Genomic DNA, 22998 nt, shown 5'->3' with positions numbered 1-22998 from the left:
ATTTGCGAAACTTGTTAAATGTAGAATGTAAATGTTTTGGCACAGTAACTGAGATAACGCCGGAAAGGCTATGTTAACCACTGTGATAAAAATGTGTCAAATGGTTTATGAAGTGAGTGTATGATGCCCCATAATCATATCATTGTATACAGTTATGATTTAATAAAAAAATTAAAAAAAAAAAAAAAAAGGAGATCCCCCAAGAATCAGAACTCTTGATGGATGGGCCCCCAGACCCCGATTGGGAGTGGGGGGGGGAAGCTAGAGTTTCTTTCAGTTTTACGCAATACTACAGTCCGGGGAGGGCTCCTGCACTGCACCTCAGGGAAGTGCCGCCAAGGCTTGATTTCCCCTCAGCAGAGTGCCCTCTCCTCGCTCACGTATCCCAGAGTCAGCACTGACCTGACGCAGCTCAGGCACTGTGCACTCCCCTCGAGAAATCACCCAAGGAGCCGAACTCCTGGGGGATAGGCCCTCAGACCCCGAGTGAGAGTAGGGGTTCTCAGCTCTCAGCGGGGAGGCCAGTGTCTTATTCAGTCTTGGGCCCCGTATGCCCGGGGAGGGTTGCTGCACTGCACCGCAGGGAAGTGCCGTGAGGCGTGACTCCCCCTCAGCCCGGTGCCCTCTCCTCACTCGCGCGCCTCAGAGTCAATGCTGACCAGTCCCAACTCGGGGACTATCCACTCCCCTTGAGAAATCACCCAAGGATCCGAAGTCCTGGGGGACAGGCCTCCAGACCTCAGTGGGCGGGAGGGGAGCGCCGGGGATTCAGGGTTGCCGGCAAAGGATTCCCAAAGTTTTATTCAGCCCTATGTCCGGCAGGAGAATGCCACGGCACCCCAATAGGGGAGGTAGGTCCAGTTTTTAGAAGGTCTCTCCCGTGGAGTGTAGTGGGAGGGCCTTTAATTTCTGCCCGCTTGTTCAATTGTGGGGCTCTAGAGCAGGTCTCATGGGGGAGGGGGACTGCCGTCCGCTTGGTGGTGGATTTTGTACCTTTTGTTTGCGTCCTTGTGATCACAACTTGCCTCAGTGGTGTTCATGTGCGTTCTTCAGCCTTCTCTCTTGGTGAGGCTCAAGTCCACCAGGATACTTACTAAATTCCTGTCCCTTAACTCTCCTTCTGGTCGGGAGCCTTTGTTGAAAGCTGGCTTCAGTCCGCCATCTTGTCTCCCCTCCCGTCTCTAGTTTTCATGTTAGAAGCCTTCCCCGGGTGGAGCCTGTGGCTCAGTCGGTAAGGTGCTGGCGAGGGTAGGGGGGTTGAAACCTGGCCCCGGCCGAACTTCAACAAAAAAATAGCTGGCATTGTAACAGGCGCTTGTAGTCCCAACTATTCCAGAGGCCGAGGCAAGAGAATCGCTTAAGCCCAGGAGTTGGAGGTTGCTGTGAACTGTGTGATGCCACGGCAGTCTACCGAGGGCCATAAAGTGAGACTCTGTCTCTACCAGAGAAAAAAAAAAAAAAAAAAAAAAGCCTTCCTCCATGCCTGATGATCCTTGGTTGTCTGTTCATATTTAAGAATTGAGACAAGGCAATATTTAAGCTGCCGGAAAGTTCTAAATGTGTGGATGGGGCTTTCCCTTCTCTGGGAAATCTGATCAGACCAAGAAAAATAATCTAAAGATACAGAATTGGAGGTGGGGGGACTTCCCTCCTATGAAACAGCCTGGTTTGATCACCATATGGGGAGGTTCACAAACAAAAGGCCAATCTATTTATTTAGAGCTTTCAGGCAGACATGAATCTTTACCTGCAAGCTTGGCATTATTTTTAGCTTAGAAGCTTTTACTCTAATGAAGCCACTTTACCTAATTCCATTACATATTTCAGTGTTCTAGGATAGTCAAATGTTGTTCATAAGGCAATCATCATTCCCCTTCTCCTCCCTAATGTGGGCTAGTATTTCCCTGTAATTGCTCAGATGAGTTCTGGGTGGACAGAAGTAAATTGGGTCCTGTATGGTCGGTCAATTCTTAGAAGGTATTTGTTAATTAGGTCCCACTAGCGGCAGATTGCTTGTCCTTCCTTGGTCATCTTTTTTTTTGAAGTTTGCTGTTCAGTTTGTATTGGTATGCTTCAGTTTGATCAGATTTGCCTCCAAGAAGTGAACTCCTCAAAGAAATCCATTCAACAATAGTAGATTACTTCAGCATCAGAGATTGAGTCTTCCTGCCTTTTATTATCATTCATTTAATTTGTCTCATTCATCTGTTTGTCTAGCATTCGGGGGATGCTAGGAACATAAAGATTCATAATCCACTAGAAGAGCTAGGTATTGACAAACAAATTTAATGATCTGATGAGTGCACAGCTAGAAAGGTGTCTGTCTGATGGTGTTGTTCAGGAAGGTGAACCCAGAGAGGCCTAAGTACCTTCAACATCTCAGGTTTTTCATTTTCCCTATAGCTGTTTGACATTTCCCCCCAAACACTGAGGATTCCTTAAACCATGAACAATGTTTATCTCATATATCTTCAGATTTATACATTTTCAGTGACAAATGGCTATGTAAAAATGTTTTTATGTATTATATATAGAATGCTGTTTGTGAGAATTCATTTAATCTATCTGATTAAATAACTGCTTTTATTCAGTTGCTGGGGACGGAGGTCAGGTACAGAATAGCCCAGGGAATATTGTTGAGGGTTTTTTTTTTTTGGTTATTTTGCCACCAGTATAACTCATAGGATGAAGATGAACTTTTGTGTTTTTTTGCAGTTTTTGGCCGGGACTGGATTTGAACCCTCCACCTCTGGCATGTGGGACCGGTGCACTACTCGTTTGAGGCACAGGCGCCACCCTGAAGATTAACTTTTTTTTTTTTTTATTGTTAAATCATAGCTGTGTACATTAGTGCAATCAAGGGGTACAATGTGCTGGTTTCATATACAATCTGAAATATTCTCATCAAACTGTTCTACGTAGCCTTCATGGCATTTTCTTAGTTATTGTATGTAGACATTTGTATTCTGCCTTTAATAAGTTTCGTCTGTACCCATTCTAAGATGCACCGTAGGTGTGGCCCCACCCATTACCCTCCCCCCACCCTTCCCCTTCCTTGGCCCTTTCCTCATAGTCTTGTGCTATAGTTGGGTTATAGCCTTCATGTGAAAGCTATAATTTAGCTTCATAGTAGAGCTGAGTACATTGGATACTTTTTCTTCCATTCCTGAGATGCTCTGCTAAGAAGAATATGTTCTAGCTTCATCCATGTAAAGATGAAAGAGGTAAAGTCTCCATCTTTCTTTAAGGCTACATAATATTCCATAGTATACATGTACCACAATTTGCTAGTTCATTCGTGGGTCGATGGGCACCTGGGCTTCTTCCATGACTTAGCAATTATGAATTGGGCTGCAGTAAACATTCTGGTACGGACGTCTTTGTTATATTGTGATTTTTGGTCTTCTGGGTATAAACCTAGTAAAGGAATTATAGGATCGAATGGCAGGTCTATTTTTAGGTCTCTAAGTATTCTCCAAACATCCTTCCAGAAGGAACGTATTAGTGTGCATTCCCACCAGCAGTGTAGAAGTGTGCCTTTTTCTCCACATCCACGCCAATATCTCTGGTTTTGGGATTTTGTTATGTGGGCTACTCTTACCGGGGTTAGGTGATATTTCAAAGTAGTTTTGATTTGCATTTCTCTGATGATTAAGGATGATGAGCTTTTTTTCATGTGTTTGTAGATTGTGCATCTGTCTTCTTTAGAGAAGTTTCTCTTCAAGTCCCTTTCCCACCCTGAGATGGGATCATGTGTTCTTTTCTTGCTAATACGTTTGAGTTCTCTGTGGATTCTAGTTATTAGACCTTTATCTGAGGTATAACCTGCAAATACTTTCTCCCATTCTGAGGGCTGTCTGCTTGCTTTACTTACTATGTTTAAATCTTTTATCCAGTGAGAGTCTGTCTTAGTTAATGGTGAACGGTGTGGGTCCAGTTTCAATCTTCTACAGGTTGCCAGCTAGTTCACCCAGCACCATTTGTTAAATAGGGAATCTTTTCCCCACTGAATGTTTTTTTTTTTTTTGTAGAGACAGAGTTTTCACTTTATTGCCCTCAGTAGAGTGCCGTCGCCTCACACAGGTCACAGCAACCTCCAACTCCTGGGCTTAGGCAATTCTCCTGCCTCAGCCTCCCTAGTAGCTGGGAATACAGGCGCCCGCCACAACACCTGGCTATTTTTTTGTTGCAGTTTGGCTGGGGCTGGGTTTGAACCTGCCACCCTTGGTATATGGGGCCGGCGCCCTGCTCACTGAGCCACAGGCGCTGCCCCCCACTGAATGTTTTTAATTGGGTTGTCAAAGATCAAATAACGGTAAGTGGCTGGATTCATCTCTTGGTTCTCTATTCTGTTCCAGACATCTACTTCTCTGTTTTTGTGCCAATACTATGCTGTTTTGATCACTATCGGATTATAGGATAGTCTCAGGTCTGGTGGCATGATTCCTCCTGCTGTGTTTTTATTTCTGAGTAATGTTTTGGCTAGTCAGGGTTTTTTCTGATTCCACATAAAACAAAGTATTATTTTTTCAAGATGTTTAAAATATGACAATGAAGCTTTAATAGGAATTGCATTAAAATTATATATTGCTTTGGGTTGTATAGACATTTTAACAGTGTTGATTCTTCCTAGCCATGAGCATGGTATGTTTTTTCATTTGTGAACATCTTTAGCTATTTCTTTTCTTAAAGTTTCATAGTTCTCTTTATAGGGATCTTTCATGTCCTTTGTTAGGTATACTCCCAAATATTTCATCTTCTTTGCCACTACTGTGAAAGGAATAGAGTCCTTGACTGTTTTTTCGGCTTGGTTATTGTTGATATATATAATTATAAATAAATCTACATATATATAGATGTATGGGTGTTGATTTTGTAGCCTGAGACATTGCTGTATTCCTTGATCACTTCTAAAAGTTTTGTAGTAGAATCCCTAGTGTTTTTCAGATATACGATCATGTCATCTGTGAAGAGTGAAAGTTTGTGGATACCCTTGATCCCCTTTTCTTCCCTAATTGCAATGGCTGAAACTTCCATGACAATGTTAAAGAGCAATGGAGACAATGGGCAACCTTGCCTGGTTCCTGATCTAAGTGGAAATGATTTCAATTTAACTCCATTCAGTACGATATTGGCTGTGGGTTTGATGTGGATGGCCTGTATTAGTTTAAGAAATGTTCCTTGTATACCAATTTTCTTAAGTGTTCTGATCATGAAGGGATGCTGCATATTATCAAAAGCTTTTTCTGCATCAATTGAAAGAATCATATGGTCCTTATTTTTTAGTTTGTTTATGTGCTGAATTACATTTGTAGATTTACGTATATTGAACCAGCCTTGAGACCCTGGGATAAATCCCACTTGGTCGTGGTGAATAATTTTTTGGATGTGTTGTTGGATTCTATTTGTTAGGATCTTATTGAGTATTTTAGCATCAATATTCATTAGTGATATTGGTCTATAATTTTCTTGTCTTGTTGGGTCTTCCACTGGTTTGGGGATGAAGGTGATGTTTGCTTCGTAGAATGTGTTGGGTAATATTACTTCTTTTTCTATATTTTGGAAGAGGTTTAGTAATATAGGTACTAGTTCTTCTTTAAAGGTTTGGTAGAATTCTGAAGTAAAGCCATCTGGTCCGGGGCTTTTTTTTTTTAGGGAGATTTTGTATAGTTGATGCTATTTCAGAACTTGACATAGGCCTGTTCAACATTTCCATTTCATTCTGGCTAAGTCTTGGTAGGTGGCGTACTTCCAGGTATGGGTCGATTTCTTTCAGATTTTCATATTTCTGAGAGTAGAGTTTCTTGTAGTATTTGTTAAGGATTTTTCGAATTTCTGAGGGATATGTTATTTCATCGTTACCATTTTTGATTCGTGAAATTAGAGATTTTACTCTTTTTTTTCCTGGTTAGGTTGGCCAAAGATTTATATACTTTATTGATCTTTTCAATAAACCCAACTTTTGGATTTATTGATCTGTTGTATAATTCTTTTGTTTTCAATTTCATTTAATTCTGCTCTGATTTTGGTTATTTCTTTTCTTCTGCTGGGTTTGGGGTTGGAGTTCTTCCTTCACCAGTTGCTTGAGATATCACATCAAGTTATTAACTTCCTCTCTTTCTGTTTTCTTGAGGAAGGCTTGCAGTGCTATAAATTTCCCTCTTAGGACTGGCTTTGCAGTATCCTAGAGGTTCTGGTAATTTGTGTGTTGATTGTTTTTGTTCCAAAAATTTGGTGATTTCCTTCTTAATCTTGTCTATAACCCATCTATCCTTCAGCATAAGGTTGTTTAACTTCCATGTTTTTGTATGGGTATGCAGGTTCCTGTTGTTATTGAGTTCAACTTTTATTCCATGATGGTCTGAGAAGATGCAAGGAATAACTTCTGTTTTTTAAAATTTGCTTAGGTTAGATTCATGGCCTATGATGTGGTCGAATTTGGAGTATGTTCTGTGGGCTGATGAGAAGAATGTGTATTCAGTTTTGTTGGGATGAAATGTTCAGTGTATGTGTGTTAAGTCCAGATGTTGAATTTAAATCTAAAATTTCTTTGCTTAGCTTCTTTTTGGAGGATCTATCCAGCACTGCCAAAGGGGTGTTAAAAACTATGGAACTAGAGGAAATCAAGTTGCTCATGTCTGTTAGAGTTTCTCTTATAAATTGAGGTGCGTTCTGGTTGGGTGCAGAAATATTAATTTTAATTATAAATATTAATAATTGAAATCTCATATTGAGTATTACCTTTGACAAATACGAAGTGTCCATCCATATCCTTCCTTATTTCGATTGGTTTAAGGCCTGTTGCATCTGCAAATAGGATTGCAACACCTGCTTTTTTCTGCTTTCCATTTGCCTGGAGTATAGATGACCATCCCTTCACCTTGAGTTTATATTTGTCTTTTAATGTAAGATGCGATTCTTGTATGCAGCAGATAACCTGGCTTGAGTTTTTGTATCGAGTCAGCCAGCGTACGCCTCTTTAGTGGACAATTTAAACCATTCACATTAATTGAAGTATTGATAAGCTTTTTGAGAGTCCAGTGAACATTTTTTTTTTTTTTTTGTGGTTTTTGGCCAGGGCTGGGTTTGAACCCGCCACCTCCGGCATATTGGACCAGCGCCCTACTCCTTGAGCCACAGGCGCTGCCCCCGGTGAACATTTTTAATCCTTTTGCGACTGTGTAAGTTGGAATTTGATCAAAATTTTCTGGGTAGGTTTACTTTTGTGGTGGAGGATTACGCTGGTTTTTTTTTTTTTTTTTTTGTTCTTTGAGATAGAGCCTCAAGCTGTCACCCTGGGTAGAGTACTGTGACATCACAGCTCATAGCAACCTCCAACTCCTGGGTTTAAGTGATTTTCTTGCCTCAGCCTCCCACGTAGCTGGGACCGCAGTCGCCCGCTACAATGCCCGGCTATTTTTTTGGTTGTAACCATCATTGTTGTTTGGCGGGCCTGGTCTGGATTCAAACCTGTATGTGGCTGGTGCCTTCGCCACTTGAGCCACAGGCACCGAGCCGATTATGCTGGTCTTTATAGAGGATAGGTCTGAGAATGTCCTGGTGAGATGGTTTAGTTATGACAAATTTCTTAAACATGTGAATGTCATTGAAGTATTTAATTTCTCCATCATAAATGAAACTTAGTTTAGGTGGGTACAGGATCCTGGGTTGAAAGTTATTTTGTTTTAGGAGATTAAAAAAGTCAATGACCATCCTCTTCTAGCTTGAAAGGTTTCAGCAGAGAGTTCTGCAATTATTCTAATATTCTTGCCCTTGTAGGTGATGGTTTTCTTTCATCTGGCTGCTTTCAGAATTTTCTCCTTCATATTAACTTTAGTGAAATTGATTATGATGTGTCTGGAAGATGTCTTATTTGGGTTTAGTCGTCCTGGAGTTCTGAAACTGTCTGCTATCTGACTTTCAGAATCTCTTGGCATGTCTGGAAAGTTCTCCTTCATAATCTCATGGAGAAGAGACTCTGCCTTGTGAAGCCACTTCGTTGCTTTTGGGGACGAATATCCATATAAGACGAATATTAGTTCTCTTCGAATTATCCCAGAGCTCTCTGAGAGAGTGGTCTGTTTTTGCCCTCCATTTCTCTTCCTCTTTGAGAGTTTGGGAGTTTTCGCAAGCTTTGTCTTCAGTGTCAGAAATCCTTTCTTCTGCTTGCTCCATTCTGTTACTGAGGGATTCTACTGTGTTTCTCAGATCTTTGAGGGCTGCCACTTCTTGTCTCAATGTGTCAAAATCTTTGTTCATTTGGTCTTTGAATTCGTTGAATTCTTGAGATATCTTTTGGGTTACTGCTTGGAATTCTAATTCGATCTTATTTGCTATCCAGATTCTGAATTCGATTTCTGACATCTCAGCTATTTGTGCATGAGATCTTGTGCTGTGTCTGCCCCACTGAACCTTAGGGGAGTTGATCTACTCTGATTATTCATATTGCCAGAATTTTTCGTCTCATGATTGTGTTTCACCGTTGCCTCTGGCCGTCCTCAGAATTGGGGAGGTGTCTCTCCAAGATTAGACCCCAGCGGGATCACTCTATTGTTGCTGGATCTTTGTAGGGAGTGACCCTGTGTAGTTCCTCTGGGTCTGCCCCAGCCAGGGAGTTCTAGTTGTGGAAGCAGCTCTGGAGTTTGACACACCCGGATCCAGCAACAGGCGGAAGGTGGTGTGCATGGTTCTGGGAGTGACTGGCACCCAATGACTTTGGCACAGAGAGCCCAAGGCTCCAGCAGTCTCTGGCCGGGAGAACGGCTCTGCATGGAGGCAGGGAGGGCTCTGGAGGGCATGCAACTACCAGAGTCCTGGGCAGGCGAGAGGGCAGGTGTGGAGCCAGGGATGGTACAGGAGGGAGGACGCAGCATTGTGCGGCTTCCGCAGATCCTGGTCAGGGCATGCGGAGGTCCGGCGGGCATGGTTCGCCATTCAGGGGTCTCGGTGCAGCTCTTATGGAAGTCTGGGTGGTGCCAAGCCCAGGAGTTTGAGGTTGCTATGAGCTGTGATGCCACAGCACTCTAACCAGGGCAACACCCGAGGCTCCAGTGTGCCAAAACCTGTTTTACTCTGCCTCTGAGGGTTAAGGCTGTAAGGCAGCTCAGTCCCCACCTTTAGGCTTCTTAATCACTAGGTTACTAGCTTCTGCCCGATCCTTGCTCTGTGACCCTGAGGTCAGAGCTTGCCGGGGCAGTTCTCTCACAATGGCTCCCTGTGGCCCACAGCTGAACATTATTAGTTCTGTCCGGCTCAGCAGCTCAGTCTGGGGCCCTAGATGCTGCCCAAAGTTCTCTGCACTCCTGCTCAAGCTCTCCCCAAGGCAGTTCAACTGAGTGCCAAGTCCAGAACCACTGAAACAGTTTATAGGTAAGGCCTTTCTGGTTTGCAGTCTCAGTGCTGCTTGCATTTATGGCTGCCGGCATGATTAGGTCGATCGAACACACTCAAGGACTTGTCAGTTTTCCACTGTTTATGTCTTCCTCTTGGGGTCCAGAAGTCCCTTGCTGACTCCCTTTATCCTTAAAGGAATGATTATAGGCAGATCCCACCAGCCAGAGATGCCTAGAGTCTTACCTCCCCAGACTCACCGTGCCCTGTTGCAGGGAAGCTGTTACTTGGCTGCTATCTTGGATTGTTCTCTGATTAACTTTTTTTTTTTTTTTTTTCTGTAGAGACAGAGTCTCACTGTATCGCCCTTGGGTAGAGTGCCATGAGGTCACACGGCTCACAGCAACATCAAACTCTTGGGCTTATGCGATTCTCTTGCCTCAGCCTCCCAAGCAGCTGGGACTACAGGTGCCCACCACAACACCTGGCTATTTTTTGGTTGCAGTTTGGCCGGGGCTGGGTTTGAACCCGCCACCCTCGGCATATGGGGCTGGTGCCCCCGATTAACTTTTTAAAAGACTTTGTAACTTCAGTTTGAACATGAGAGCTGTATTGGGGACTGCCTATGAGTGGTTGCATAGATAATAATTTTGGTTTGTTATAATCAAAAAATAAAGTCATATACATAAATTTATTTATTTTATTTTTTTGAGACAGAGCCTCAAACTGTCGCCCTGGGTAGAGTGCTGTGACATCACAGCTCACAGCAACCTCTAACTCCTGGGCTCAAGCGATTCTCCTGCCTTAGCCTCCCAAGTAGGTGGGACTACAGGTGCCCACCACAACGCCCGGCTATTTTTTGGTTGCAGCCATCATTGTTGTTTGGCGGGCCCAGGCTGGATTCGGGCTCAGGCTGGATTCAAACCCAGCTCAGGTGTATGTGGCTGGCACCTTTGCCCCTTGAGCCACAGGCACCGAGCCATTTGTTTTTGTTTTTGTTTTTTTTTTTGAGACAGAGTCTCACTATGTCACCCTCAGTAGAGTGCTGTCACGTCTCAGCTCACAGCAACCTCAACTCTTGGGCTTAAGCTATTCTCTTGCTTCAGTCTCCCGAGTAGCTGGGATTACCCGTGCCTGCCACAACTCCTGGCTATTTTTTGTTTGCATTTGTTGTTTAGCAGGCCCGGGCCGGGCTTGAACCCACCAGCTTCAGTGTATGTGGCTGGTGCCTTACTCATTGAGTTACAGGAGCCAAGCCCCTATACATAAAATTTTTGTAGTTCCGTATAATTCGAGTATGAAGATTCAGCAAAAAGTTAAATTCTGCAAAAGCTTCAAAGTAATCAATTAATTTGATTACTTAGTGCAAGTAAGTCTTTTAAATTTACATGCAGAAAAGGCTTCTTTCCTTAAGGCTCATCATCACTTCTATGTTTGTAACTCACATTGCTGTGTCAAATACTACCAGAAAAAGCTTTCACTTGTCATTTGATTTGATCTCCAGCTGAGGCTGGCGATTGAAGTGCTAGTAGGTGAATAAATACAGAAAGAATTGAAGATAAATTCTTCTATGGAATTATTCACAGAGAAAATAGAATCTATGATTTCTAGTCAACCTTTTTATATAAAATCAGATATTTTTATTATTTAAAGTATTTTATGTGTCGTTAAAAGTCAAAGTGATGCATTAAAAGATCACAAAGAAAGTGTAAGGTTGATAAAAGTGATTTATAATGGTATGTTGGCTTAATTATTTACTACTCGTGTGACTATATATATATATATATATATTTTTTTTTTTGTAGAGACAGAGTCTCACTTTATGGCCCTCGGTAGAGTGCTATGGCATCACAGCTCACAGCAATCTCCATCTCTTGGGCTTAGGTGATTCTCTTGCCTCAGCCTCCTGAGTAGCTGGGACCACAGGCGCCCGCTACAACGCCCGGCTGTTTTTTGGTTGCAGTTTGGCTGGGGCCGGGTTTGAACTCACCACCCTCGGTATATGGGGCTGGCGCCTTACCGACTGAGCCACAGGCGCCGTCTATTTTGATTTTATTTGGCGGCACTGACTTGCTGTACTGACTCACACATGCTATTGTTTGTGTTTAGATTTTGCAGTTTCTCAGTAGCACCACATGAGGGTTTTTTTTGAGACGGAGTCTCACTATGTCACAGCTCACAGCAACTTCAAACCATTGGGCTTACCAGGGGTCTTCAAACTACGGCCCGTGGGCCACATGCCGCGGTGTGATTGTATTTGTTCCGGTTTTGTTTTTTTTTACTTCAAAATAAGATATGTGCAGCGTGCATAGGAATTTGTTCATAGTTTTTTTTTTTTTAAACTATAGTTCGGCCCTCCAATGGCCTGAGGGACAGTAAACTGGCCCCCGTTTAAAAAGTTTGAGGACCCCTGGTTAAGTGATTCTCTTGCCTCACCCTCCCAAGTAGCTGGGACTGTAAGCACCTGCTACAGTGCCTGGCTATTTTTATTTATTTATTTATTTTTTTTTGTGGTTTTTGGCCGGGGCTGGGTTTGAACCCGCCACCTCTGGCATATGGGACCGGCGCCCTACTCCTTGAGCCACAGGCGCTGCCCTGCCTGGCTATTTTTTGATTGTAGTTGTCATTGTTGTTTGGCAGGCCTGAGCTGGGTTTGAACCTTCCAGCTCCTATGTATGTGGCTGGCGCCCTAGCCGCTGAGCTACAGGCGCCAAGCCGAGGGTTTTTCTTAATAGGCAGTTAGCTATAGTTTTATTGAAATGATTTATGGTATGAAACTTGTGTAGAGCATATTTCTTATATATTTTACTTGGAAAAGCAATTACTAGAAAGTATTCTTTTTTTTTTTTTTTTGAGACAGAGCCTCAAAGCTATTGCCCTGGGTAGAGTGCCGTAGCATCACAGCTCACAGCAACCTCCAACTCCTGGGCTCAAGCAATTATCCTGCCTCCACCTCCCAAGTAGCTGGATCACAGGCGCCCGCCACAATGCCTGGCTATTTTTTGGTTGTAGCCGTCATTGTTGATTGGCCGGCACAGGCTGGATTCAAACCCGCCAGCTCAGGTGTATGTGCCTGGCGCCTTAGCCGCTTGAGCCACAGGCACCGAGCCAGAAAGTATTCTTAATTTAAGAGTCAGGCTACTTAAATTTCTTTAGTGACCTAGTATCTGGTTTACAATCCCTTATAATTAACCATCTATTTAATTAAAAGGTATTTTTTATTAACTATATAATCTAGATAGTTTTGTATCTTTTTATCTAATTCTCTATTTCATAAAGTTTGATAGATGATAGTATAGTTATGGTACAACTTTTGGAATCTGTGTTCCTTACTGTATTTAACAGTGTTCATCACATGTAAGTAATTAGTTACTCATGCTTAATGTCTGTTTTCCTTTACAGACCTGAAACTCTTAAGTGTGGAAACTTATGTCTCCTATGTTTAGTGCTTGACATAGAGTAGATAAGCACTCAGTATCTGTTAAATGAATAGATTGATGAATTAAAAGAATTTGTTGCCTGTAAATTTCATAAATTTCTTGAAATCTAATTATTCATATATTCTTGAGTAATTGACTAGTCAGCAATGTAGCTGGTTTAGAATTAACCATTTTTATTACATTTTGCAGATTGCCAGTCACAGTGGCTATGTTCAGATTGACTGGAAAAGAGTTGAAAAAGATGTAAACAAAGCAAAAAGACAGATTAAGAAACGAGCTAATAAAGCAGCACCTGAAATCAACAATATAATTGAAGAAGTAAGATGATATAATTTTGGCTCCTTTTATTTTTTTGGTTAATGAACTCACTTAGCAAGAAAATGTGACTGGGATTACCTTTTCTTTCTTTCTTTTTTTTTTTTAAAGTGATATATTCAGAGCATATTAAGTACACGTGGGAATTAAGCCACTATTTAAATCAGTCTTTTTTTTTTTCTGAGACAGAGTCTTACTATGTTGCTCTCAGTAGAGTGCAGTGGAATCACAGCTTACAGCAACCTCAAACTCTTGGGTTTAAGTGATTCTCTTGCCTCAGCCTCCCAAGTAGTTGGGACTACAGGCACCCGCCACAATGCCAAGCTATTTTTTTGTTGTAGTTGTCATTGTTTAGCAGGCCTGAGCCGGGTTCGAACCTGCCAGCCCTGGTGTATGTGGCCAGCACCCTAACCACTGAGCTACGGGCACCAAGCCATCAGTCATTTTTTTTTTGTTTTGAGCCAGAGCCTCAAGCTGTTGCCCTGGGTAGAGTGCTGTGGCATCACAGCTTACAGCAACCTCCAACTCCTGGGCTCAAGCGATTCTCCTGCCTCCGCCTCCTGAGTAGCTGGGACTACAGGTGCCTGCCACAACGCCCGGCTATTTTTTGGTTGCAGCTGTCGTTGTTTGGCATGCCTGGATGGATTTAAACTTCACAGCTCAGGTGTATGTGGCTGGCGCCTTAGCCACTTGACCCACAGTTACTGAGGTGTTTTTTTTTTTTTTTTTTTATTCTGCCCATCTCCCACCCACTTAGATCTGCATGTAAAGCTGAAAACATCATTCTCTTCCACATTTTTACCATGTTTTCTTTTTTTTGTTTTTGAGACAGAGTCTCACTTTATTGTCCTCAGTAGAGTGCCATTGCGTCACAGCTCACAGCAACCTCATACTCTTGGGCTTAAAGGATTCTCTTGCTTCATCCTCCCAAGTAGCTGGGACTGTAGGTGCCCGCCATAATGTCCGGCTATTTTTTGGTTAGAGTTGTCATTGTTGTTGGGCAGGCCTGGGCTGGATTCAAACCCAGTAGCTCTGGTGTATGTGGCTGATGCCCTAGCTGCTTGAGCTATAGGTGCTGAGCCCAAATTTTTACTCTGTTTTTATAAATTAGTACATGTGTAGTACATACAGGTATAGTAAAATTTTTTTTTTGAGACAGTCTCACTATGTCACTCTCTGTAGAGTGAGTGCTCTGGCATCACAACTTACAGGAACCTCAACCTGTTGGGCTTAAGCAATTCTCTTGCCTCGGCCTCACAAGTAGCTGGGACTACAGGTTCCCACCACAATGCCTGGATATTTTTTGTTGTAGTTGTCATTGTTGTCTAGCTGGCCCAGGCTGGGTTTAAACCAGCTAGCTTTGGTGTATGTGGCTAACGTCATAACCCCTGTGCTCTGGGTGCTGAGCCAATGTGTATATTTTATTTCAATGTGATTACTATATTAGTTTTCTTTATATTTTTATATATATATATACTTTTTTTTTTCTTTTTGAGACAGAGTCTCACTATGTCACCCTCAGTAGAGTACTGTAGTATCACAGCTCACAGCAACTTTTAAACTCTTGGACTTCAGCAATTCACCTGTCTTAGCCTCCCAAGTAGCTTGCGCTTCAGGCGCCTGGCAGAATGCCCAGCTATTTTCTTTGTTGCAGTTGTCATTGTTGTTTTTGCTGGCAGGGGCGGGTTTAAACTCTCCAGCCCTGGTGTATGTGGAGGGCGCCCTACCCTCTGAGCTATGGGCGCTGTCCTTTGTCTTTTTTTGATACTCTGTTTAAAATTGAATTGAATACTTGCCTTTGTTTTTGTTTTATCCTTGTATGTCCCTCAACTTTTTAGTTCAAGAATTTCAAACCAGTTGAAAGGCAAATACAGTGAATACCAAAATACCCTTCATTTATTCACCAAACTGTTCACATTTTGCCATATTCACTTTATCTGTGTGTAGATGAGATTTACATTTTTTTTTTTAATGAACTATTTAAGATGTCATGACTTTTCATTCCTAAATATTTCCTGGCTCGGCACCTGTGGCTCAAGCTGCTAAGGCGCCAGCCACCTACACCTGAGCTGCTGGGTTTGAATCTAGCCTGGGCCCACCAAACAATGATGGCTGCAACCAAAAAGTAGCTGGGCGTCGTGGCAGGCGCCTGTAGTCCCAGCTACTTGGGAGGTGGAGGCAGGAGAATCGCTTAAGCCCAGGAGTTTGAGGTTGCTGTGAGCTGTGATGCCACAGTACTCTACCCAGGACAACAGCTTGAGGCTCTGTCTATAAAGAAAAAAATATATATATACTTCTATATATATATTATATCTTCGTTTTTTTTTTTTTTTTTTTTTTGAGACAGTCTCAAGCTGTCTCTCTGGGTAGAGTGCTGTGGTGTTACAGCCCAAATCAACCTTAAACTCTTGGGCTTAAGCGAATCTCTTGCCTCTGTCTCCCAAGTAGCTAGGACTACAGGCGCTTGCCACAACACCTGGCTGTTTTTTGGTTGTAGTTGTCATTATTGTTTGGCAGGCCTGGGCTGGGTTAGAACCCTCCAGCTCTGGTGTATGTGGCTGTCACCCTAGCTGCTAAGCTGTAGGCGCCTAGTCCATGTTTATCTTCTAAGAATATTCTCCTACATAAACTCAAATACATAGTACCATTATTAATCCAAAATAACTGAGCATGCTCTGGATGTATCACCATTTTAAATATGAGATAATATTTTTTAATGTATAGTTCATATTAAAATTTTTCCACAAAATACCTTTTGTGGCTTTTTTTCCCAACTAAGAATTATGTGTTGCATTTGGTTGTCATATATTCAAAGTTTCCTCTAGTCTTAAACAGTCTTTTCATCTCATTTTTTCCCCCTCATCTTTAATGGGATTGACCTTTTTAAAGCCTCTAGGCACAGAATATTTTGGGCGGTGCCTGTGGCTCAAGGAGTAGGGCACCAGTCCCATATGCTGGAGGTGGCGGGTTCAAACCCAGCCCCGGCCAAAAATCACAAAAAAAAAAAGAAAAGCCTCTAGGCACAGAATATTTCATAGTGAAGCTTTGTCTAATGGCTTCCTCATGGGTTTTTTGGGGTTAAACATTTTTTTTTTTTTTGTAGAGACAGAGTCTCACTTTATGGCCCTCGGTAGAGTGCCGTGGCCTCACATAGCTCACAGCAACCTCCAACTCTTGGGCTTAAGCGATTCTCTTGCCTCAGCCTCCTGAGCAGCTGGGACTACAGGCACCCGCCACAATGCCCGGCTATTTTTGGTTGCAGTTTGGCTGGGGCTGGGTTTGAACCCGCCACCCTCGGTATATGGGGCCGGTGCCCTACTGACTGAGCCACAGGCGCCGCCCTGGGTTAAACATTTTATCAAAGTGATTTTTTTTTTCTTTTTTGTGATTTATTTATCCTGTACATTTTTTCATAATGGCTAAATGAACTAATAATAAATAACATTGTATCTGCTGTGACAATTTATTAAGTAATCTATGTTAATAAGTTGGTCATGGGCCATTTATATCTGTCCTATAGATAGACATTTTACCTGTGAAATTGTTGCTGCCTGTATACTTAGAGCCTGGCTATATTCTCTAGGCTCCTTCAGTTTATTTATTTATTTATTTATTTATTGAGACAGAGTCTCACTATGTCACCCTTGGTACAGTGCCATGGCATCACAGCTCATAGCAACCTCAAACAATTTTTTTTTTTTTGAGACAGAGTCTCACTATGTTGCCCTTGGTGTAGAGTGCTGTGGCGTCACAGCAACCTCAAACTCTTGGGCTTAAGTGATTCCCCTGCCTCAGCCTCCCAAGTCGTTGGGACTATAGGCGCCCACCACAATGTCTGGCCATTTTTTTTGTTGTTGTTGCAGTTGTCGTCGTTTAGCTGACCAGGGCCAGGTTCGAACCCTCCAGCCTGGGTGTATGTGGCCTGCGCCCTGCCCACTGAGCTATGCCACCTAACCTCAAACTCTTGGGCTACAGCAGTTCTCTTGCCTTAGCCTCCCAAGTATGTGTGACTACAGGCGCCCACCACACTATGTTTTGTTGCAGTTGTCATTGTTGTTTAGCTGGCCTGGGCCAGGTTCGAACCCGCCACCCTCGGTGTATGTGGCTGGCACTGTAACCACTGTGCTACAGGCACAGAGCTTCTCCTTCAGTTTCTAATGGACATTTCTGAGATACTGTGTGGTGTTTGGCACTTGCAGTAGTGGGTACGCAGGGATTTTTGTTGAGTATTTATTGAATTGAAGAAAATGGCTGAAATTGTTACTTAGCTTAGATTCAGTAATTAAGGAGGGTTCTTATAAAAATTGCATGGTTTTTATTGTGGTAAGATATATATATAAAACATAAAATTTATGATTTTAACCATTTTTACGTACAGTTCAGTGGCATCAAGTATAGTCACACTTTTGTGCAATCATTACCCCTGTCCATTTCCAGAACTTTCATCATCCTGAACTCTGTGCCTGTTAAAAATGGTAATTCCTACAATTTTCCCCTCTCCCTGGTCCTTAGTAATCTTTCTCTCTCTCTCTCTCTTTTTTTTTTTAATAATCTCTATTCTACTTTTTAATTTTGTGAATTTGACTATTCATATAAGTGGGATGATACATTTGACCTTTTTTGTCTTACTTCATTCTGCATAATGTTTTCAAGGTTCATCCATGTTGTAGCATAATTAAAAGTATTTTTTTTAAAATTTGTTTCAGGCCACAGAATTTATGAAACAGAACATCGTGATATCCAGTGGATTTGTAGGAGGCTTTTTGCTAGGCCTTGCATCTTAAGGACATAAATGTTCTACTGCAGTGGATTTGATAATGAAAAGAGAAGTGGTGGCAGCAAGGTGTTCTCTCAACAGTATGTGCTGCCAAAGTCTGCAGGGCAAGGAGAAACCAACTAGCTGGACAATACTAAACTTACTACTTAGCATTTCACCATCTGAAGCTTGGCAAACTTGTACCTGCTTTTAAATAACCTGTATGTTATGTGAAAATAGTATTCCTGAGTAAAACATAGCTTTCATCAGTTTTTAAAAATTTGTTTAGAAATTAACCTATAAAATATCACCATTGGGTATAGATGTGAAGAGAAAAAAGTCTGTTGGATTGAAATATGATTCTCTTTTTATTTAAATAACATGTTCTTTATTGTGATTTATGGTATAGTGCTGACTTTTTGTATTAGAAGGTATGTTTGTAATAAATTGAAGAACTATGATGACCTTTTGTGGAACGCTTTAGAAATAATTATTAAAAAATTAAACAGAATCTGCTGACGTAACTTAATGCCAATTTTTTTTTCCCTGCAGTTCTTACTTTTCTCATATCATAACTATACATTTCAAAAAAGGCTCTTCTAAAGAAATACTACATGTATAAAGTTCTTTTTCCTTTTTTGGTATCTGTAGTTTTAAACTTATCTTCTTATATGTAAGCTTATGATTCTTTTGTTTGTTTATCCTGCAGCCTGGGCAGAGCTAATTATTTTGGGGGCACATATAGTTGGATCACTGATTCATTTTAGTAACCTTGAATGCATCTCCTTTTTTCTTTCTAAAAATTCTATTTATCTCTTCTTCACTAAGAGGTAAAGATCACTTTAACATACATAGGAGTATAGTGTGAATTTGCTGTCTGAAGAACAGTGATTTTCTATGTAATGAAATTATAGCTGAAAGTGAATTGTCTCTTTGATCTAGTTGAGAGATCAAGGCTTTCAGGCTTTTGCTAGTATTATGTTGGTTGAACACTAGTCCAGTTTACTTGTTTCTCAGGGCCAATATCCCACTCCCCAAAGGCTCATTTGCCCAGAGAAGCTTTCTGTATCATTATTTTGTCTATAGAGCTCTATGTTAGAATTGGGAAAAACAGCAGAACATGTATTAGAGTGTTCAGATTGGAAAGACTTTGCAGATAATCAGACTATTTTCTTTCTTTTTCTTTTGAGACAGTTTCACTATGTTGCCCTCGGTAGAGTGCTGTGGCATCACAGCAACCTCATACTCTTGGGCTTAAGCAATTCTCTTGCCTCAGCCTCCCAAGTAGCTGGGACTACAGGCGCCTGCCGCAATGCCTGGATGTTATTTTTTGTTGTTGTTGTAGTTGTCATTGTTGTTTTTTTTTTGTGATTTTTGGCCGGGGCTGGGTTTGAACCCGCCACCTCCGGCATACGGGACCAGCGCCCTACTCCTTGAGCCACAGGCGCCGCCCAGTTGTCATTGTTGTTTAGCAGGCCTGCCCCTATGTACATGGGGCATCCTAACCATGGAGCTATGGGCACCGAGCCAGACCATTTTCTTTTGATAGGAAGTTCCCATAGTTTGTTTTGTGTATGGTAAACGTATGACATTTTATACTTTCAAAATTGGTTACAGGCTGCGTGCTTTCATTATCGTGAGACTCCTTAAAATCAAATGTGGGATTGATCTTTAGTTGCTTCCTTTATTATTGTTAGTGCCTCAGATATAATGCTAAATAAAATTCCGACTTTCTTAATATAAAGTGATTTTGCTTATAAATACTTGTTTTTTCTTCTTTGAGCTTTTCTCTGTTTCTGCCTTGCTGAGCTTTTCATTGCTGTGGAACTAAAAGGGACAAATATTCATAAGTATGATCAGGTCATGTTAGGTAGAGCCTTGCCTATGCCTCTGTGTGCCTCTTACACTACTGCGTGACACTCTGATACAGTGAGGTAGGCTACTGTAGGGAGCTCTAGCAGCTGGTTCAGTTTTGTTCATTTTGAAAATATTTTTAGTGTCAGTTTTGTGCATGATGTGCTAAAAAAATTGGGGCACAAAAATGTCTGCCCTTGAGCTTTTACTTGAATAGACGCTTAAGTAATACACTCTATAGGGGAACCTGACATATGACCTAGTGGCAAATGAAGAGTAGGGATAACTACTTAGAGAGTGCAAACAAAAATGAAAATTGAAAAAGGTAGCACTTTATTTATTTATTTATTTATTTTGAGACAGTCTCACTATGTCGCCCTCGGTAAAGTGCTGTGCCGTCACAGCTCACAGTAACCTCAAACTCTTGGTCTTCAGCAGTTCTCTTACATCAGCCTTCCAGGCATCTAGGACTACGGGCACCTGCCACAACACCCAGCTACTTTTTGTTGCTGTTGTTGTTTAGCTGGCCTGGGCCAGGTTCGAACCTTCTAGCCTTGGTGCAGGTGGCTGGTGCCCTAACCACTGAGCTATGGGCACCAAGCCAGTAACACTTTATTTTTGTCTATACGTTTCTCTATTGTAATATTTGAAAATTATTGTATGCAAGTGCAAAGTATTACCAGTACTTTCCAGACTGTCCCATCTCTGTTTACATTCCCTGTTCTGCCTCCTGTCTATGCTGTTTCTTTGTGTGGCAATCCAGTGCATCAGGCTCCATCACAAAGACTTTGTGGGTTTGCTTGGATTGAAATGCCTATATATATAGCCTGCCTTTGTCTAAAGTGGAGATTTTTATGTTTGATGGCATAAAGGCTGTTTGCAAGATTTATTAAAACTTTAGTATATGGAATATATCTATTCTGAGGCCTAAGCTTTGAACGAAATATAGAGACTTATTGTCTGATTTTTTTTTTATTCTTACAGCCCTTCCTATTTCCCATTACAAAATAGATGATTTATTTTTTATTAAATCATAGCTGTGTACATTAATGCAATCATGGGGCACCATATAAAATAGATGATTTTTTTTTTTTTTTTTATTGTTGGGGATTCATTGAGGGTACAATAAGCCAGGTTACATTGATTGCAATTGTTAGGTAAAGTCCCTCTTGATTTTTAATAGGCTTTCTTCAAATATAATGTGAATGAAATGTTCATTGTAGAGTAATTAATCAGCATAAAGAATATTGGGTGGTGCCAGTGAGTGGTGTGTCAGTGAGTGAGGCGCTGGCCCTATATACGGAGGGTGGCGGGTTCGAACCCGACCCTGGCCAAATTGCAACAAAAAAATAGCTGGACATCGTGGTTGGTGCCTGTGGTCCCAGCTGCTTGAGAGGCTGAGGCAAGAGAGTTGCCTGGGGCCAAGAGCTGGAGGTTGCTGTGGTCTATGATGCTATGACACCCTAGTGAGGTCAACAAAGTGAAACTGTCTCTTAAAAAAAAAAAAAAAAATATATATATATATATAGAACGTTTATAATATGATGTACTTAGGGATAAGTATTTTTCGTATCTTGGTGTGTGGTCTTTGGAGTCTTTTTTATCTTTGTATAAGCACATATATGTGTATATTGAATAAAAATTGAGTCATAGTTTATGTACTATTTTTTCCACCTACCTCTTACATAGAAAAGTACTGTTTCACAAGCAAGCTGCTTTCAGTGATATATTAATGATTATCTTTTTTATAACGGTACCTTTATGATTACAGAAAGGTATGACAGAAGTGCCCACCCTCATCCCCTTTCTGGAACAACCATTATTAAAAGATATTTTGAAGTATATCTTTTTTTTTTTTTTTTTTTTAGTTAAATCATAGCTGTGTACATTAATGCAATCATGGGGCACCATACACTGGTTTTATAGACCATTTGACACATTTTCATCACACTGGTTAACATAGCCTTCCTGGCATTTTCTTAGTTATTGTGTTAAGACATTTATATTCTGCATTTACTAAGTTTCACATGTACCCTTGTAAGATGCACCGCAGGTGTAATCCCACCAATCACCCTCCCTCCGCCCATCCTTCCCCCTCCCCCTTCCCCATATTCTTAGGTTATAACTGGGTTATAGCTTTCATGTGAAAGCCATAAATTAGTTTCATAGTAGGGCTGAGTACATTGGATACTTTTTCTTCCATTCTTGAGATACTTTACTAAGAAGAATATGTTCCATCTCCATTCATGTAAACATGAAAGAGGTAAAGTCTCCATCTTTCTTTAATGCTACATAATATTCCATGGTGTACATATACCACAATTTATTATTATGAAGTATATCTTAATATACTTATTTTTATTGTCAAAGTTTGGATAGTATATAATGAATGTCCACTCTGAAAGGTGAAAAATTTTGAGTACACACATGCTAGACTTGTTTTGATTGCTAATATATTTTATGTTTTTCTAGTGGTTGCCTTTATTACTTTAAATATTATACTTTAATTTTTCAGTCTTTATTTACCAACTTTAGGTATATCTGCTTACTCCTGTAATGAAAGATGAAGACAAATAGAGCTCTTTCCTCCTGGTTTTTATTATTACTAAATTATATAGAATCCTATATAATTTTTTTGAAGAGGTGAGATCTCACTGTGTTGCTCAGGCTGAAGTGTAATGGGGTGAACATAGCAATTACATCCTTGAACTCTTGGGCTCAAACAATTCTCCCACCTACCTGAGGCCTCCCAAGTAGCTAAGTGCCACCACACCTGGCTCTATACAATTATTAAGAGCAATGTAGAGCTATATATATTGATCCACATGTTAGTGATTAAATCAGGTTACAAAGAGTGTGACTCCACTTTTTGGGGAAAAAAATAACCATGTGAGCATAAGTATGCACATATATGTTCATAGTGGTTATCATTAAGTGGTTGGTATGCAGAATTTTTATCTTTTTTCAGTAGTTTTTTTTTTTTTTTTTGTAGAGACAGAGTCTCACTTTATGGCTCTCAGTAGAGTGCCATGGCCTCACACAGCTTACAGCAACCTCCAACTCCTGGGCTTAGGCGATTCTCTTGCCTCAGCCTCCCGAGTAGCTGGGACTACAGGCGCCCACCACACTACCCGGCTATTCTTTTGGTTGCAGTTTGGCCAGGGCCGGGCTTGAACCCACCACCCTCGGTATATGGGGCCGGTGCCCTACCGACTGAGCCACAGGCACCGCCCTCTTTTTTCAGTAGTTTTATATTGAGTTCATGTTACCTTATAGTTAGAAAAAATTATTTTTTTTGAATCA

At 41.3% G+C, this 22998-nt stretch overlaps 1 protein-coding gene across 1 annotated transcript in view; it reads left to right on the top strand.

Moving 5' to 3' along the window:
* Positions 1 to 21423, top strand: part of FUNDC1 (FUN14 domain containing 1) — a 49655-nt gene extending 28232 nt beyond the window's left edge. Inside the window, exons 4-5 of the mRNA XM_053580845.1 lie at positions 12960 to 13088; positions 17792 to 21423. Of these exons, the coding sequence (XP_053436820.1) occupies positions 12960 to 13088; positions 17792 to 17869 (207 nt within the window). The 3' untranslated portion in view covers positions 17870 to 21423. The remainder of the gene's footprint in view (positions 1 to 12959; positions 13089 to 17791) is intronic.
* The last annotated feature ends 1575 nt before the right edge of the window (positions 21424 to 22998 follow it).

This window comes from Nycticebus coucang, chromosome X (genome assembly GCF_027406575.1).
Source record: "Nycticebus coucang isolate mNycCou1 chromosome X, mNycCou1.pri, whole genome shotgun sequence".
In the NCBI taxonomy this organism is placed as follows: Eukaryota; Metazoa; Chordata; class Mammalia; order Primates; family Lorisidae; genus Nycticebus; species Nycticebus coucang.
This window is presented reverse-complemented; position numbering and strand designations above follow the sequence as displayed.